General features: G+C 43.2%; 2 protein-coding genes across 3 annotated transcripts in view; one reads left to right on the top strand and one right to left on the bottom strand.

Moving 5' to 3' along the window:
* Window positions 1-13,226: 13,226 nt before the first annotated feature.
* Window positions 13,227-18,217, bottom strand: CCDC59 (coiled-coil domain containing 59). The gene is made up of 4 exons (XM_083401009.1): window positions 18,070-18,217; window positions 15,891-16,116; window positions 14,812-14,911; window positions 13,227-13,563 (listed from the first exon to the last, which is right to left on the bottom strand). Exons 1-4 carry the CDS (start codon window positions 18,206-18,208, stop codon window positions 13,402-13,404), a joined length of 627 nt encoding a protein of 208 aa, XP_083257135.1. The 5' UTR covers window positions 18,209-18,217; the 3' UTR covers window positions 13,227-13,401.
* Window positions 18,218-18,298: 81 nt separating this feature from the next.
* The window catches only part of METTL25 (methyltransferase like 25), a 43,172-nt gene continuing 41,797 nt past the window's right edge, over window positions 18,299-19,673 (top strand). The window contains exon 1 of one of the 2 annotated variants that reach the window (XM_083400970.1): window positions 18,299-18,776. In XM_083400970.1, coding sequence (XP_083257096.1) covers window positions 18,488-18,776 — 289 coding nt within the window. In that variant the 5' untranslated portion in view covers window positions 18,299-18,487. The remainder of the gene's footprint in view (window positions 18,777-19,673) is intronic. The other variant, XM_083400971.1, reaches the window with a different exon arrangement.

Raw genomic sequence — 19,673 nt, forward strand, 5'->3', positions numbered from 1 at the left:
CCCAGAAAATATACTTTAGTGCATGCTTCTCTTCCCCCCCCCCCCATTACTATTCATATGATACTTCAAGGTTGACTACTCTGTTGCGTCTCTGCTTATAGCGACTGCAGTGGAAGCTGGTTGCTGCTGGTTGCTGCTGTTTTCACTGAAGAGGGTGGAATGATTTCAGCTCTGACCTTGAGAAACATGTTTGCATGACTTTTATTTACTTATCCTACAAAGATCTCCTCTGATTTCTCCCCTCTCCCTAAAACCTTGCTCATCTTTAATCTATTTATTGTTTAAACAGGGCAGTTGGTAGGTCTGAAGCTGTGCAGAATGAATGAATAAATAAATCATATCCCAAGATGATGTCAGCATAAGAGATGCTAGTATTAATTCATCGTACGCTTTCCCCTGCTACAGTCGAGGCTTGTGTGCCAGAGCAATCCTTGGATCCCTCTGCTTTAATGAGAAGGACTGCTGACATTTCATTGGCCCAATTCTAAAAGCAAAGCCAGTTTTATTGTGACGTTGAGCAGCAGTCTACAACTTCCATGATGAATCCTAAAACCTCTAACATACAGCACGTTTGGTATTGCTATTTCATCCATAAAATAAAGGCTAGTAACATGCTTAGAAGCATGCAGGCACAAGCCACTTCTACATTAAGAGCACCAAAGGAGAGAATGATGACTACTAATGGCTCTTTTGATATTTTTTCATATTATTTTCATATTTATACATTATATATTAATGGAGAGTCTGCATTCTGATGGACTTGCAATTTGCTCCACGCAGACACACTAGTGCTGCAACCATCTTTTTGTTCCCCACCTAAATTGCATCACAAGTGACTTTGTAAATCCTAATTTAAAAAGCATACTGCATTGCAGTACTGGGGTAGGATTCATGAAGTAAACCACTGTCCATCTAGAGCTTGCTGCATTTTTCTTTAAGTGAGTGCCAATGTATTAATGGGGTGTTTGAAACATGATGCTACTCTTCCGGAAATAGCTTTTGCCTACCCTTGAAATATGCATCTTTATCATTTAGCCCTCTCACAGATGATGGCTGAATGCTAGACATATTTTTTTAAGGCTATACTGTACAGTGGTACCTCGGGTTACAGACGCTTCAGGTTACAGACGCTTCAGGCTACACACTCCACTAAGCCAGAAATAGTGCTTCAGGTTAAGAACTTTGCTTCAGGATAAGAACAGAAATCAGGCTCCAGTGGCGTGGCAGCAGGAGGCCCCATTAGCTAAAGTGGTGCTTCAGGTTAAGAACAGTTTCAGGTTAAGAACGGACCTCCGAAACGAATTAAGTACTTAACCCGATGTACCACTGTACACTTCTATATTACAGTGGTACCTCAGGTTAAGAACTTAATTCATTCCAGAGGTCGGTTCTTAACCTGAAATGGTTCTTAGCCTGAGGCGTGCATTCGCTAATGGGGCCTCCTGCTGCCGCTGCACTGCTGGCGTGCAATTTCTGTTCTTATCCTGGGGCAACCACTTCCTGGTTAACGGAGTTTATAACCCAAAGCATCTGTAACCCGAGGTACTACTGTACAGTTCCATACCCTTCCCAATTTTCCAGGGGCTGTACCGAAATGATGCAAGTTATCCCAGCTTCTAATTTGATCCTGGAATGTCCCTATTTCCCTCTCCAGTGCTGCTGCTGCTGCTAGGCTCAGGGAGGAGGAGGAGCCATCTCCCGAACAGTGGCTGAAGGGAAGCATCTCATTGCCTCTCCATGGCCGCTGCTGCCGGCTTCCTCCCATGAGCAGCTCATAGCAGCTGCTGCAGAGTGGGCAAGGAGAAGGAGAGGCTGCCATCACCGAGGTCCAGCCCCATGTGACGCTCTGGCTCTGAGGTGTAGGAAGATGACAGGGTTGCCCTGGACAAGAAAAAAGGGGAGGGCAGAGTGGAGCACAAGCAGTCTTGATATTTTATTTTATTTTATTAACTATCAATTCTTTAGTGATTAAAAGATTTGCATGTCTATACAAACATTATGCATTATCTCTTAACAGGTAAAAAAGAAAAGAAAAAAATTGTGTAAAATACAAAATTTATAAAGAAATAAAGAAATAACAAAGATAATAAACAAAGAAATCAAATCTTAAAAAAAGAGAGACAAAGTTATTTACATAGTAAAAGGAGTCTTGATTTTTTAAATTTAAAAAACGCTTTGTGCGTCTGTCTCTAATCTTACCCCTTTCTAAAATGTATTTATTGGTGTGTGTTTTTCATTCTACCAAAGAATAAAATAAAATCGGGGTTAAGGGATTTTCTCGTGATGGTGGAAAGTGTGTGTGCTATGCCCCATTGGTGTGGTGGAACTTGATCTTCTTCTGATAGGAAATGCCCTGTGGGGGGTGGATTGGGGTGTCGAGGAGGGTTAGCTGGGGGTGAGAAATGTCCATATTTTCATCTGAGTCCAATCCACCGCAATTCAGGAATCTTTTGCCCATTGTGGGGCTTGAACCATGACCCTGACATTAAGAGTCTCATGCTCTACTGACTCATATATTCTACAACCTGCAAGGATCAGGTGGGCATGATGCTAAAGTTGACTGAATAAGCATCAGCACCTGTAATTTCACTCAAACTTGATTTCAATTTAAAACTACCAATGGGATAAAATGACTCACCATAAATAAATGTAGAACAATATAAATTCCATTGTGATTAACTTGAGTGTATTTCCACTGATCCGTCAGGTTATAATGAACAGCACACATTGTTCCAAGTAGGCTCACCAAAAAGATAAGTCTTTGTATTTTAAAATGAAGCACAGGAACCAGTGATATTGTGAAGGCAAAGAATTTGAATATTGTTGCATGCTGCCCCAATCTCCAAGCAGTGGAAGATTCCAGGGATTCCAGACATTTACCTAGGGTACATGTTTCCTTTGGAATGAGGTACAGAGGAGACTGTAATGTCTTTATGATATATGGTTTATTTACACATATACACAACCTGAGCCTACAATGAGGCAGGTCACAGCATTAACACCCAAGAAGGTCTTGCTTCTCCCATAGCCAAAGTCTTGGATTCCAACAGAAATCAGGCATGGCTCTGACTCCCAGCTGCTCAGCCTGCAGCCTGCCAGCTGCCAGCTTCTAGCTCACGCAACTCAGCTCTCAACTCTGGCCTTTGTCTTCCTAACTACCAGCGAGTTGAGGGAGTGGGGCTCACCCATTTGCCGTCTGGCACTTGTTAAACCCATACTTAGACCATTACTTCACCAGGAAACTAGCCTGGCTATTTCAGGAATTTGAATCCTTGCTTAGGTTTTAACACTTGCTGGATCCAGGAATTCAAAGGGTCTCAGCATACAGCTCCTCCCCACCCACCACAACTCATAAGCATATAGGTTGTTTTACTTGTCAGATGGAAGTTACTTGGTTTCCATCCAGTATGCATGACCCAGAATCTCCAGTCTTGGCATAGCAGTTTGTTCCTTGTCAAGTAATATGACAAGTACTTTTGCTTGGCTCGTAAACAGTTAAGAACAATGAGAAAAGTGTTTTGCATTCTACATCATTCTTATTTTTAATCCATACATACATGCTACAAATGCTTAACTGGAGGGGACAAATGCTGTTGCTCAGCAACAAAGAATTGGCAAGAGCTCAGAGCAAGCTCCACATTACTAACAGACAATGACTCGTGCAGCTCAACAATCAATAGCACTTGATATAAAGGCAATGTCCAGTATATCATACTTCCCAAATAATAACACACAGGTGTATTAGTGGTCAACATATTCAAGACATCAGCCTTGCTAAGTACTCTTATTGCAAATGTTGCCCTGTATTCTGCCCAAACCGACCAGTTGCTGTGAATGATTTTCTAATTTGTATGGATTTATTTGAAAAACAATGAATAGTCTTGTTGGCACCTCGAAGACTAACAAATGCATTGTGCTGTAAAATTTCATGGGCCAGAAACATCTTCATTAGATGTTTGAACTGTACCTAAATAGTGAACAGTGGTACCTCGGGTTAAGAACTTAATTCGTTCCAGAGGTTTGTTCTTCACCTGAAACTGTTCTTAACCTGAGGTACCACTTTAGCTAATGGGGCCTCCCGCTGCTGCCGTGCCGCTACCGTGCGATTTCTGTTCTCCTCCTGAAGCAAAGTTCTTAACCTGAGGTACTATTTCTGGGTTAGCAGAGTCTGTAAGCTGAAGAGTCTGTAACCCGAGGTACCACTGTGTAATCTGAGTACAGAGAGGAGGAAGATGATTCCCCCCTCAAGAAAAGCACAATGTAGAATCAGTTGTTAGAATGGAGATAAAACTAGGTGTGTCACAATATTGACTAGTGGTCATTGTTACTGACTAGACTGAGAAGAACCAACAGTAAAGCTGAAGAGAGACAGTTACTCTGTCTAATGCAGGGGAAGTCAACATGGTGCCCTCTAGATACTACAACTCCCATCAGCCATAGCCAGCATAGCCCATGATCAACGATGATGGGATATGTCATCCACAACATCAAGAGGGCACCAAGTTGGCTACCCTTGCTCTAATGAGCTAGTTGTTCCCATGATTTGTCAAGGCCAAGTTACACATTACCAGTGCTTTTTTTCTGGGGGGACGCAGGGGTACACATACCCCTAAACATTTTGTGAATCTAAGCTTGGCCTAATTGAGGGGCAGTATTTCAATGGTAGCAGGAAAATGAGAGTACCCCTAAACATTTTTTAAGGAAAAAAAATAATTGCACATTACTGCTAATGAACTCAAATTTGGCAGAGTCACGCTAGAGCAGGAGTTGGGCATATTGTCATCCCAGAGGTGTCATCTTGTCCCCAGGATTGGGGGTGGCAGGCAGTGTGTTTTGCACACGTGTGGTATCATGTACATAGTGCGCAAGTGACGTTGCGTCGTTGGGAGGAGGCCGAGTGGGGAGCCCAGCACTGTGGCTTCTTCTCCCATGGCTCAGGAGCCAGCAATTGAACCACGCTGTGCTCAGCCTCTTCCATTCCCTCCACCCCAGGTGGCCTGGCCCCATGCCAGCAAATACTGAGTGGGGCGGAAGACCCCTCTGCCCTAGGAGTTGGTGCACCAGGGCCTAAGGCTGAATGCAGCCCTCCAGGACTCCCAATCTGATCCTTGCGGCTCTTCCCAGATCACACTCCTCACCAGCCATGCTTCAGACCCTCATTGAGTTCTTTTGCTTGGCTATAATGTGTCCTTGAACTAAAGTAATGTCTCTTCCTTGCCCGGATAGACATACGTGTGCAGGGTGTGTAGAAACCTCTGGGTTTTACATGGCTGGAATGCAGCCTATTGTACAGAGTCACATCCTTTGCCTTTGGCCCTGGTCCATGACTGGCCCTGGGTCTTCATGAGCCCTTTCTTGAGGAAACTCAGCCCTTCAGCTGAAAAATGTTGCACTAGGTTGCCAACCTTTTTGATCCACAAGCTAAAGATGAAATGGTTTGCAGGAGGCCAGTTTTAAAAAACTACTGTAGCCCCAAGTGGACAATGCAATGTGAGCTGTGGTTTCATCTGAAAGTCAGCTGGTTCAAACAGGAATGTGTGAGGAGATTATCAGTAAACTCTGTCAATACTAGCCATTATGATGGCATCACACATTACTGGTCTCATGAGGCACAACAACTGCTGTTCTTTTCTGATCTCCTTCCATACAAGACTGTGACCTCACTTTCACTCACCCAGTCTTTCTGCTCTGATTGAGAAAGCTCTGTGTAACCTGTACACTCCCTGGCTGGTACCATTTATTTATTCACAGGTTGTAGATTGCAGTTGGATCAGATATTTGCTGACTGCCAGCATTTGTTTCGGTCACCTCTTGGGGAAACAGCTTGTCTGAATCCTCCTTTGGTCCTCTGCCACAAACTCTCCCTGGCACAGATCCTTGGTCCCAGCTCTGTTTGCAACGTTACTTTCTGTGGGAAGAAAAGAGAGAGGGTGTTTGCATGCAGATGATCTTCAGATCAATCCCTGATATCTCCAGTTTTAAAGAAGGAAGAAGGATCAAGCAGAGGTCCCGGGAACTGTAGTTTGCTAAGGGTGCTGCATCCCAGGGACCTAATCCTACAAAACCAAAAAAGGAGCCATCATTCTGAGGCACTTCCTTGCTATAATTACTTTACAAGATCTTATCCTCATCACCTTGCGATTATGTCTCTCGGTGTTGAGTCCACAATCACCATTTCAATTGGCACCATTATCTGACATGAACAAAATGGGAGGCGCAGAGGGCCAATATACCGTATTTTTCGCTCCATAAGACACACTTTTTTCCTCTTAAAAACTAAGGGGAAATGTCTGTGCGTCTTATGAAGCGAATGTGTGAGCGCGGCTCTGTCCCTTCCCCCACCTCCCAGAAAAGCCCCCAAGAGCCGCTCTCCCTTTAAAGAGCTGCACGGAGTCAATGGCGGGCTGCCCTTCTCCCTCCTCGAGGAAAAGCTTGCAAGCGCCGCACACATGCTCCACGCGGCTCGTGAAAGGGAGCACTGAGCAGAGCCTGGGATGCATACAGGCTCTGCTCAGTGCTCCCTTTAAATATTTTTTTTTCTTGAATTCCCCCTATAAAAACTAGGTGCGCCTTATGGTCAGGTGTGTCTTATGGAGCGAAAAATACGGTAGTTAGATTTATCTTGCATGCATTAAATAGTGAGGGAATATCTGATGCAACAACAATCATTGGGAGTTGGACATTCTGTCCAATGCAATGTGGGTTTGCCCACCTTCCAGCCCAGCAACATATCTGAAGGGGAGGACAAGTGAGGAGAGTGCTGTTGCCCTCATGTGCTGCTTGCAGCCTGTAGGCATCTGTTTGATCTTTGTGAGAACAGGATATTGGACTATATGGGCCTTTGGCATGATCCAGTAGGGTTCTTCTTATGTTAATCATACTAACTGACCATTGTTCATGGCCTTTAGATTCTCAGTTAGAATTCCCTCTGGTATGTACACCTGCACCACTACTGATTAATTTACAAATCTTCCTACGTACCTACCTATCAGAGAAGGAGAAAGTTATATGTCCAAGGACTGCAGTAGCAAATCCCTGCATGAATCCTATCAACTGAACAATTGCCATTATATTTCCTTTGTCAAGCTCTCTATAATTTTCTTACATTCTTTTTGCTAATCTTAAAAAAAATCTCTTATCCAAAGACATCACAACCAGCAGAACTTTAAGAAAACTGCAGAAATGATCTTCCTCCCTAGCAACAGAGAATACAATAGTGCAACCTCAATAGCTCTTTATTTCACTTAGTCAGTCATTTTCTCTTGATAAGACTCCCCACCCCCCATTCCCCCACCCCCCTTGGAGGAAGTTCGTATACACTAGAGAGTTCAAAATACAAATTATGACTCTACAAGTCTGTTCCTAAATAGGAGCAATAGTTCTTGCAGGTAAAACACTGCCTGTTTTTATTTAACAATTAATTTACCTGATTTGTTCAACTGATTAAAGCCTTTGGATAAAACTGTTCCTAGTTGCTTGTCATATTTCTTTCTCCATCATTGTTCCAAAACTCATTGTTATGCCCTTCCTCTTTATACTTAGTGTGTTAGATTCAAATGTTCCTTTCTGTTCATAGAAGGAAACCTTTGGATCTCATCCACTGCTTCTTGCTCTTAAGACTATAGGTTGTGTCCAATTGGTGCCCTAACGCAAGGCTTTAAGATCCAGAAGAATGCAACCACTAATGGGAGGAGGATTCTTATGTTCCCTCCTGTCTTCAGCCTCCCTGAAAATATGTTCTGGAGGATCTGCTGCCTCTCTAGATCAAAGGGGACTGAGGCCTATGAGAAAATGGAAATGGGGGGAGGGGAAATCACCTCTCTCTTTTATTAGCAGACTCCTCCTGCTGGCAGGAGGACCAAGAGATTCTCCTCTACGCAACTGCTTTATTTTATTTTTAAATCACTTAATTTATAGTTATTTTCACAGTTATAGCTGCTTGCAGGAAGTGTTGTGTATTATTTATGAGTCGTTTATTTTTGTTAGCTGCTGCTGCTTCTTCTTCTTCTTCTTCTTCTTCTTCTTCTTCTTCTTCTTCTTCTTCTTCTTCTTAGCAATTATATCTCAACTTTTCTCCAAAGAGCTCAAAGCAGTGTTCATGGTTCCCACGCTCATCCTTAAAACTCCCAACAATCTTGTGAGGTAGGTTACGCTTAGAGGCAGTGATTGGCCCAAGGTCCCCATTGAGCTTCACAGCTGAGTGGGGATTTGAACCCTGATCTCAGTGGCGTAGCGTGGGTTGTCAGCACCCAGGGCAAGGCAAGTAATTTGCGCCCCCTAACCCATGGATTTGTGCCCCCTAACCCTAACCCCCAGATGTTGCACCCGGTGCGGCCGGCCCCCCCTGCACCCCCCACGCTACGCCACTGCCTGGTCTCCCAGGTTCGAGTCTGATACTCTAACCACTATACCACCCTGCCTCGAAAGGAGTTTTTTTGGTACAAAACTCTGAACTAGAAAAGCAATCGGATTAACTTTTCCCTCAAAGTCATATCCGCAAAGTGCTCTATGGTATACTTTTCTGTCTTTTGTCAAATGGCCCAGAAGTAGGTTGGACCATGAACAACTCTTTCCTCATTGCTACGCAGATTACAGTGGTACCTCGGGTTAAGTACTTAATTCATTCCGGAGGTCGGTACTTAACCTGAAACTGTTCTTAACCTGAGGTACCACTTTAGCTAATGGTGCCTCCTGCTGCTCCTGCGCCGCCGGAGCACAATTTCTGTTCTCATCCTGAAGCAAAGTTCTTAACCTGAAGCAATATTTCTGGGTTAACGGAGTCTGTAACCTGAAGAGTATGTAACCCAAGGTACCACTGTATTATGTTCTCACTCAGAAACAAGGCTCCATGTTTGCTTGCAGCAGAAGTGATAAACCTTTTCCTTACTCCCCAGTCAAAGGGAAGGTAACTTCTGAAGGCTAGGTTTGGTGGGTTGTTTTTTTGGCCACCACAGGTTTGTGAAATTCCCAAACCAGTAGAAGAGTGTTCTGCTTGCAGTCAGTTGAAGATGGAACCATTACAAACCAGTGATTACAAATGAATCATCTGGAATCCTCTTGTTCTGAAGGCTAAGATGTTCATATCTTCTTCAGGGTAATGGTTTAGGGTTTGATGCATCACATCAGTGCCTCTAATATTTCTTCCTGTTTGTTGTTGAGTACTTCTCTGAAAACATACACTTTCCCACAGCTCTTTCAGAATAAGTACCATCATTCTGAATCATGTCTGAAAATTCTGCTTGAGCAGACATCAAATATAACAAGGAAAGAAACGTAGTAATTATGTTGGACAGTGTATCATTCTTTTCCTCAGGAGGGGCCAAACTTTGCCTGAACTTCATTCCATATATACTGAAAATAATGAAATCACTTTTCTACAGAGCTGGTAAGGTTTGGTTGGAAAAGCAGATTCTCTATTAAAAGACAACCAAGCTATTATACCGTTAGTTACTGCTGCTTCTATTTTGGGAAATATGCCGATACCATAGCAGTGTGTCAGCAGGGGCATTCTCACTGAGAAATGGTCATTTTATTTGCAGGTTGGAATATAAAAACGAGACAAGAACAGTTTGTCACTTCGTGGGTTCACGCTTCATTTCTGACACAACATCAGTGTGGAATAAATAAAATAAAAATCATTTTTGATCAAAGGGGGAAATGAACTCAAAAGTGCAAACGAGCAGATAAAGCATTGTTCCTGTCCATAATCACTTTTATGGAACTTTTATTTTGCTGTCACACATCAAAAATGATTAAATAACTAATTTTTCAATTAGCAGTGGAAAATACTAGTAAATCATTATGGGGTGAGGAAGATAGGCTACATTTCGGACAAATGAGCTCAAATTCAGCAGAGGATCATGGCAGAAATAGGGGTGTTTTTTCCTCTTCCCCCTTGAAGCTCAGTTCTCCTTGAATATCTGCTCCAGGTGCCAATAAAAATGAAGGCTGTAATCCCAACCTCATTTACCGGGGAGTAAGCTATATTAATTGGGACGCGGGTGGTGCTGTGGGTAAAACCTCAGTGCCTAGGACTTGCCGATCGTATGGTCGGCGGTTTGAATCCCTGCGGCGGGGTGAGCTCCTGTCTTTCGGTCCCAGCTCCTGCCCACCTAGCAGTTCAAAAGCACCCCTAAGTGCAAGTAGATAAATAGGTACAGCTTTATAGCGGGAAGGCAAACGGTGTTTCCGTGTGCTGCACTGGTTCTGGCTCGCTAGAGCAGCTTCACCACGCTGGCCAGGTGACCCGGAGTGTCTTCGGACAGTGCTGGCTCCCGGCCTCTTAAGTGAGATGAGCACACAACCCTAGAGTCGGACACGACTGGCCCGTACGGGCAGGGGTACCTTTACCCTTACCTTTAACCTATATTAAATTCAATAGGACTTACTTCTCAGTAGCTATGGTTAGGGATTACACTGTAGGCCATTACTCAAATGTTTAGTCCTACTGAGTTCAATAGGATTTACGCCCGGGCAACTGTGTACAGGATTGCTGCCTCAAGGACCTAAAACTGAAATTTCTGATTGATAAATGCTTTCCTGGGCAATGCTTTAAAAATGTTTTTCTTTCCCCTACGATTGTAAGCTCTTGAAATCACACCAGCTCTTCAAATAGCACCGGATCCTTTTAACTATGATTTTATCTGTTCTATTGAACGATCAGGCACCCATGTATTCTTGCTGCTGAATTTCAGCTCCATGCCGCCACCCAGTGGGGTTTCAATGATAAGGGATAAAAACCAAAAGCTTCTGAAAAGCAACTATGCTGCATTTAAAGCAGGAACAAGCAAGCCTCACTTCCTCCCTAAAACAGGACAGGCACATTTTAAAGTATTATTGCAGTAGAAAATCTTTGCAAGGAGCTATTGTAACTGTGAAAATCTATTTAAATAAATTAGTAAATGGTTGCTTTTTGCAGCTAGGGATGGACAAATCTGGCAATTTCTCTTTCTCCATTTTTCATTTTTCCTGTTTCAATTTTTTAAAAAAGTTCTGATGCATTTTAGTATGCAATTTTTCCTAATATATACACTTTTGAAAAAGTAACTTTCCCCTAGCCCCCAGTGGTACAATGGGTCGGTGAGTCTGCCTGTTAGTCAGAAGACTGGTGGTTTGAGCCCATCCAGGGATGGCTATGGGCAGGATTCCTGCACTGCAGGGCATGGGCATAGCCAGGATTTATGTTAGGGACTTTTGTTGGGGGTGGGCAGAACCAAGTTATCTGGTCAGTTAGTTAGGTAGTTTATTTGTTTAGTTGGTGGGGGGCAGCTCCCCTGGCCATGCCCATGTTGCAGAGGTTGGATAAAATGACCCTTGGGATTCGTTCCAACTCTAAAGGAAAGCCGGGTGAATTTTGCAACACAGTACACCTAACACACCACTCAAACGGTATTTAAAAATCTATATTCGTAGCTAGAATTACTATTACTGTATCGGATAAATCTGCCATTAGGTGTCATACAAGTTATCATACAATTAATTTCACAGTTGACCAACAACAATGGATGCAAGAGAAACACAATGTATCAGCTCATTCAAGTTTTAGGCATATATCCTCTACATACAGCAAGGCACAGAGGCAAATCCCCAGCTCACGTCTCCTCCTTTTCACCATACAAGCCTTGTAATAATAATTTTGTTGTTGTTGTTGTTTATTTTATATATCAGTGCTTTTTTCTTTTAAAAAGTTTAGAGGTACTCTCATTTTGACTCAAGAAAATCACCATTTTATAGATCATATAGGGGAAAATAAATACAGTAAATGGACAAAAGTACGGAGATTAACAAAATGTTTCGGAGTATGCGTACCCCTGCATACCCCCCCCCAAAAAGCACTGATTATTATTATTACTTATACCCTGCCCATCTGGCTGGGCCTCTCCAACAGAATATTAAAAACACAATAAAACATGAAACATTAAAAGCTTCCCTAAACAGGGCTGGCTTCAGATGTCTTCTAAACGTCAGATAGTTGTTTATTTCTTTGACATCTGATGAGAGGGCGTTCCACAGGGAGAGCGCCACCACAGAAAAGGCCCTCTGCCTGGTTCCCTGTAACCTCATTTCTCACAGAGAGGGAGCAACCAGAAGGCCCTCAGCGCTGGACTTCAGTGTCTGGGCTGAACGCTGGGGGTGGAGACGCTCCTTCAGGTATTCAGGGCCAAGGCCGTTTAGGGCTTTAAAGGTCAAGACCAACACTTTGAATTGTGCTCAGAAACGTCCTGGGAGCCAATGTAGGTCTTTCAGAACTGGTGTTATGTGGCCACTCCCAGTCACCAGTCTAGATGCCGCATTCTGGATTAATTGTAGTTTCTGGGTCACCTTCAAAGGTAGCCCCGCATAGAGTGCATTGCAGTAGTCCAAGCGGTAGATAACCAGGGTATGCGCCACTCTGGCGAGACAGTCTGATTACAAGGTGTGTGTGTGGTTGTGTCCCGCCTACAATCCATGGGTAAAACTTAAAACACATGAAATTTAACACTCCAGGCCTGTGTTAGCCAAATGGAAGCAAAGAGGCAGAAACATACCATTTTCATTTTTTTAAAAAAAGTATTTTAATCTTCCCAGTATAAGAGCTGCTTCATATTGCTTTTTATTGCATTGACAACAGTGAGCTTCAGTGATCAAACCTGGCATTAGAGACCTGTATCTCCATATGTGTCATCTATCATTGCACAACCAAAGCGTTGCAGGGCCTACAATGGATTTGGAAGGAGGATACACAGGATTAAGATGTTACATTTGTGAAAGATCATCATACAGCAAAAGAAAAATCATTCCATGGATTGACTCTGCTTATTTACCTATCTTCTTTGATTCTGCTATTGACAGAACCACTTTTCATTATCTTAAAATCAATACATATTGCTTTGCTTCCCAATAAAACTCGTGTCAACCAGGCTTTTCGTTATGAGTTAGTGCTTGACGGCAGTGCAGCTATTCATTAATGTAATAAAATATCAGTAGCCTCCGTCCATTAATCACACTTCCAACAATTATATACCAAGTGAGATTGAATCAGGAATAGTCTCGTGTTTGTTGTGGTAAACAGTGTGATGTCCATTCTAAGAACACAAGTGAAGTAACAGCTGGATGGGGGAAAAACCAAGACCACAAGAATTCAGAGATTTTAGCTAAAATTAGACCACTGCTGGTCTAATGCAGATACATGTATTTATTTTAAAATACTAGTAGAAAAATATGATACCCAGATTTGCAAGTTCAGATAGTTTGAAAACAGATTTTATTCTGGTACCCTCAAAATACTTTCATCATAATTTTGTACACTTTCCCAAGAGCCAATTCTCTAATATCAGGTTTTCCAATACTGAGGAGGGATAACAAGTTTTATAACCTTAAAGGCTCATTTTTGTTTGCACCTGTAATAAAAAAAACAAGAGTTTATGGGTTTTTCTGTATTTTCTGAAGGAGGTACTCCATTTGTAAGTTTAGATTTGGCTGTCCTTTTCTTGTCTTTTTACTTAAAATTTTATAAGCTTCCATTTTCTTCTGTTTGTAGAGCTTTTGAGCTTTTTCTCTTTCTTCTCTTCTTTTTATGGCTGCCTGAAATAATAAAAAATACCCATGTAATTAAAAGAAGTATGACTTTCATACTTTTTTAGAAATTGTTTTTTTATATATATAAATGCATGTTGCAAATATCTTTTTACAGGTATATATGCTAGGAAAATAAATGGTGGTATCTAAAAATATTTGTCTATGATACCTCCTTCATTTGTTCCAATGTTTTTAGTGTGAAAAATAAGCCATCAACACAGTTACCTATCTAATGATAAAGTGCAATGCTGTCTTTCTATTGTCTTTCTGAAACAGGGGGGAAAGCACATTTGCTTATGTCATTGCATTGTTCTTTGTGGTTATGACTACAGTGCACCTGTTTGAGAAGACACCAGACCGGTGGATCTCTTGGGCATGACTGATGAGAGCAACAATCGGGGGGGAGGGGGGAAGACATAACATCTTACAAGGACAGGAAGAAACACCATGGACAGAATAATTGCCACAGAAGAACAAGGATATAGTTTGAGTTCCTCATTTACAGTTTTATAAATCATTTAATGTTTCAACACAAACAGAAGCTATTAATATTGCAGCTGTTGTATAAGGGATTATGAGTATGACCGGAATGTAACTGAAACTAGTAAGATTTTGGAATGCAGAAATAAATAAAATCATGAAACCATCAAATAAAGCATGTAGTTGGGCCACTTTAACTAAATTATATAATTCGGTATTTGAAAGACTGGTATTAATAATTGTCTTATAAATTATTGTTATAATGAAGCTATTATTGGACTGTACAGTGGTACCTCGAAAGACGAATGCCTCGCAAGACGAAAAACTCGCAAGACGAAAGAGTTTTTCGTTTTCTGAGTTGCTTCGCAAGACAGATTTCCCTATGGGCTTGCTTTGCAAGACGAAAACGTCTTGCGCCTTTTTTTTTAAACCGCCAATGCATTCCTATGGGAAACCGTCAATGCACAGTGGTGCTTCGCAAGACGAAAAAATTCACAAGACAAAAAAACTCGCAGAACGAATTAATTTCGTCTTGCGAGGCACCACTGTAATTGAAAACTAATAAATTCTTATTATGAAAAAAACCAGACTGGTGGACCCCTTTCCCACTAGAGTGAGTTACATAAAATTATTATGAGCTATAAGACAAAAGAAGTTGCCCGCATCAACTTCAGTGCCAGGGAATAAAACAAAACCCTTGTTGATTAACTCTCACCTCTTCCCACTCTCTAAAGTGCTAACTTTCTGTGAGAAACTTAAGACTTTAAGACCTACCTCTTTTTTCTTCTCTCGTTCGGCTTTTATTTTCTCATATTCTTCTTTTGCTTTCTGGTTTGAGGTTTTCGTTTTAAATTTTCGATGAACCGTGTTGCACCTGCATTAGACAAACAAACCAGTGCATAAAAGTATTTATTTTCGATTATGCAATTACACTATTCGTGCAAAGTTTTCAATTCTGATCAGTGCTTTCAATGGTCCTCTCAATACCATTTGGAAAGGAGTCTATTGCTCATCTGACCTACAGAACTGCTTTTGCCAACACCACCTTTCAGATAGGCAGCATTGTCTGCTATTCTGCATCTATCATGTTCAGAGCAATTATCATCTACCTATAACCCTGATTTAACTATTTTGAGCTGCTTGAGATTTATTATGTTTGAAAAGTGGTTTGCAACTATTAAGAAAAATGCATATGTAATTATATAACTTCCTTATATGTACTGTAACTTTATTCCCCAAATTTATTCTATATAGCCAATGTGGTAGCTTACAGTTCCTATCAACCTCAGCAAACGTGGTCAGGGACTCTGGGGTTGTGGCACTCATCTCACTTTACAGGCTGAGGGAGCCGGTGTTTGTCCACTTCCGCAGATAGTTTTTCCACAGACATGTGGCCAGCATGACTAAGCCGCTTCTGGGGGAACCAGAGCAGCGCACGGGAAACGCCGTTTACCTTCCTGCCGGAGGTAGGAATTTATCTACTTGCACTTTGTGCTTTTGAACTGCTAGGTTGGCAGGAGCTGGGACCAAACAATGGGAGCTCACCCCGTCTCGGGGATTCGAACTGCTGACCTTTCAATCGGCAAGCCCAAGTGGCACAGTGGTTTAACCCACAGCGCCACCCCCATCTCTTAGGACAATTTACTATAATTTGGCCCAAATCCTAAAATAGCTGAACTATTTTATATGCTGTTACTGCTAGTTGCTAGCTTTTTCACTGAACTAAGCTTGGAAAATGAAAGATTACACTGAACGGAACTAAAATGCTGTGAAAACACCTGCTAGAAGAATAACCTAGGCTCACCTTTAAAAAGGAATTATAGGATAAAAGCAGTTCCCAAAAGGTTTCTTACTTTGTGATTGCAATTTCCTCTTCTTTTGGTACAGAAGGGCGAACAGTCCTAGGCTTCTGTTGTTTCTTAAGCATTTCCTCTTCAGCTAAGTAAAGATGCTTCAGGTGTTCTGGGTAATCTTCTTTGTACGCAATGTTCTTCTGAGAATTAGCATTGCTTTCCTTTTTAAGCAATTTCTTGTAGTCACGTTGGATCTTTTGCTTTCTCCAAAAGGCAAAACCCTGACCTACAGCCACCAGAAAAAGATGTGGAATAAGAAAAAAGTGTGATTAAAACTACAAATGTTATAACATAACACTCTCTTTTACTAATGTTTCTTCCAGATGATCTTTGAAATAATGCTCCATCTTCTCTTGAAGAACTGTAGTTAATAGCATCAACTCGAATGTTGAGCAAGCTGACTTGCTCATGTAAAAGAACTTAACCTTGCTCTCCACCCTTTCTGCAAACTCCTCTCTGGGAGCCCTTGCTTTCACATGGTCTTACTAAGTCATAGCTGGCTTCCTGTGATGTGTGAATGTGATCACTGTCTCTTCCTCTGCAAACTGATGGAAGACCTTCTTGGACAGGTAGGTAAGGTCAAACTTTATACTTAGCAGCCCTTACTAAGCCTGAGGTCCTAACCGTGTCTACCCAGAAGCAAGTCCCACTGAACTCCAAGGTGAGTAGGGTTAGGACTGCAGCCTAAGCTATGAGCCTCGCAAAGCTCACTTCTAAGTGAACAATATTTAAATAAAATGTTTTGCCAGGATGTCACATTTTGTGGTTAATCTTATTATTTATTAAATTTGTATACCATCCTTCATCCAGATTGCAAGGTGGTTCACACAAACCCATTTTAAAGATGACAGAATATTAATTAGCCCAAAGCCTGGTTATACAAAAACGTTTTTGCCTGGCACCTAAAGATACATAATGAACACTCCCTGGTGAGGCTCCCTGGGACAGCACTCCACAAATGGAGAGCCACTGCAGAAAAGGCCCAGTTGGTATTGGCACCTTCCAGACCTCTTGTGGAGAACACAAAGATGTTTGCAGGGTCTGGACTGGGTCATATGGGGAAAGGCAGTGCTTGAGATAACTACAGCCCTGGGCAGTTTAAGGCTTTATAGGTCAAGACCAGCACTTTGAATTGGGCCCAGAAACAAATCTGCAGCCAGGGCAGTCAGGCCAGGAACAGTTGTAATATGCTTAAACTGTCTAGCACCGGTGAGCAACCTGGACGCCAAACTTTGCACCAGTGGAAGTTTCTGAACTGTCTTCAGTGGCAGCTCTATGTAGAACGTGTTGCAAGAGTGTAAGCTAGATGATACCAGAGCATAGACAGCAGTAGTGAGGCTCTCCTTGTCCAGGATGGGCCACCAGCAGAAGCTGATGGAAGGCACTCTGAGTCTCAGGCAACAGCAGTAGATCCAGAAGAACTACACACCCCTAACTCAAGACAACCAGAACGATACCACAGTCAATGGTATCGAAAGCTGCCAAGGGAGGTCGAGGAGAACAAACAAGGACGCATTTTCCTGCCTCTCGTGACAACCAAATGCATGGCAACCAAAGCAGCTTCTCCGCCAAAGCCGGGCCTAAACCCTGACCGAAATGGGTACCCAAACTTAGCCACATTCTTCTGACTTTTAGAAGACACCTGAAGGCAGCCCTGTTTAGGGACGTTTTTAATATTTGAGGTTTTACAGTGGTACCTCAGGTTACATACACTTCAGGTTACAGACTCCGCTAACCCAGAAATAGTGCTTCAGGTTAAGAACTTTGCTTCAGGATGAGAGCAGAAATTGTGCTCCGGCGGCCCGGCGGCAGTAGGAGGTCCCATTAGCTAAAATGGTGCTTCAGGTTAAGAACAGTTTCAGGTTAAGAACGGACCTCCGGAACGAATTAAGTACTTAACCTGAGGTACCACTGTATTGTGTTTTTAATATTCTGTTGGGAGCCGCCCAGAGTGGCTGGGGAAACCCAGACAGAAGGGCGGGGTAGAAATAATAATAATAATAATAATAATAATAATTCAACGTGCACCATTGATTCTAATGGGTCTATTCAGAGTACGTCTTAGCTGGTTATCGCTCAGTGTTTATAAATTAAAGTTTAAAGGCAATGGAAGGGGGCCAGTATAGGAGGAACGACCGACCCCTCCCCCCGCCTTCAGCTCCTTCCTGGCTGCCCTTACCCTCCCGGACGCTCCCTCGCACCAGACGCGGGTCTTTCCTCCATTGCTGCTTCCGACCGGGGCGAACCTGCGACTTCTTCCCCGCCCCAGCATCTTTCTCGGCGTCCGGCGCCTCTCTCTTCCTCGCTACAGGCGCCATCTGCCAACTTCCGCTCGGCTTCGTCGCGCGCCGATGACGTAATCCAACCAGCGACCCGCTTCTGTTCGGCCGCGGCAGTCGCCGCCTGATCCCTAATCCCTTATCCCTTATCCCTAAGAGAAATCGCTGGCCTTTCTGTCGGTGCTCGGTTCGCTTAGCCTGGGCAGGGCCGGCGAGAGCGAACGGGCGTCCTTGGATACGGACAGGCTCTCCCAATCGAACGCAGAGCCCTTCCTTTTACGCCTGAGCAGCCGGGCTCCATCCGTCCCCCCGCCGGCGATGTCGCGGCGCGTCCGCGAGGCTTCCGCGCCGGTCCCCGGGCCGAACCGCCCTCTTCCCCCGGAGCTGCCGGCGGAGACGGTGGTGGCGCGGCTGCGGGCGGTGGCGCGGTTCCTGGGACGGATGCTTTCGCTGTGCCGGGCCCACACGGTGGACTTCTACACTCGCGGCCTGTGGGAGAAGATGGTGGCGCTTCCCCCGGAGGCGGTGCTGGAAGCGCTGAGCGGAGAGAGGCTTCAGCAGCTCCTGGAAGAGCCGCCTGTGCAGCGCCCCCTGGAGGAGGCCGCCGGTAAGCGCCTCCACGCTGCTTAGAAGGCGGCCCACAGCGCACGTGGGCAGAGGGGGGGGGGCTCCACTGGCTATTAACAAAAGCATTTGCCATTATTTTATTGCAGTGGTACCTTGATTCTCAAACTTAGTCCTTTCTGTAAGTCCGTTCCAAATCCAAAGCGTTCCAAAACCGAGTCGCACTTGCTTTCCCATAGAAAGTAATGCAAAATGGATTAATCCGTTCCAGTCTTTTAAAATCAACCCCTTAACATGAATGTTACTATCTAATGAGACCATCGATCCATAAAATGAAAGCAATAAACAATGTACTGCAGTCACACAATCAATCAGTAGCTGAACTGGGTTCCACACAGTCCCAGAAACAAAACCAAAAAGTCACAAAAACGCAAAATAAATAGCAAAACCTTGGCATAACACTCAAAAAGGAAGTGTAGCACTCAAAACAGAGCACGTTCGCAAACCGGAACACTTACTCCCAGGTTTGCAGTGTTTAGGTTGCAAGTTGTTTGAGTACCAAGGCGTTTGAGAACCAAGGTACCACTGTATTTTATTATTTGTTTACGGATCTCTGTGCCCCGCCTTCTTCCAACAAGTGAACTCAAGGAGGCTTAGAGAAAGAACCCATTATTTATCAATGATGTTAACTTTAGGAAAGGAAAGGAAACATCATTGAATTGCAATTAGATGCTTATACACTCAGATATCTATATGATATATTTACTACGCTTGATCTTAGCCCAAAGGCCGAGAAGCGACGTACATGATATATTTGTGCAATGAACGGCATTGCTTGCAATGAGACATTTGCATTTATTTAGGCACATTGGTTCCCAAACTCCCCACCGCCGTGGACAACTTGAAGTCTTGAAGTTGTAGGGTTGCCGTAGTTTGAAGA

Source organism: Podarcis tiliguerta (genome assembly GCF_965153285.1).
Source record: "Podarcis tiliguerta genome assembly, chromosome: 10".
In the NCBI taxonomy this organism is placed as follows: domain Eukaryota; kingdom Metazoa; phylum Chordata; class Lepidosauria; order Squamata; family Lacertidae; genus Podarcis; species Podarcis tiliguerta.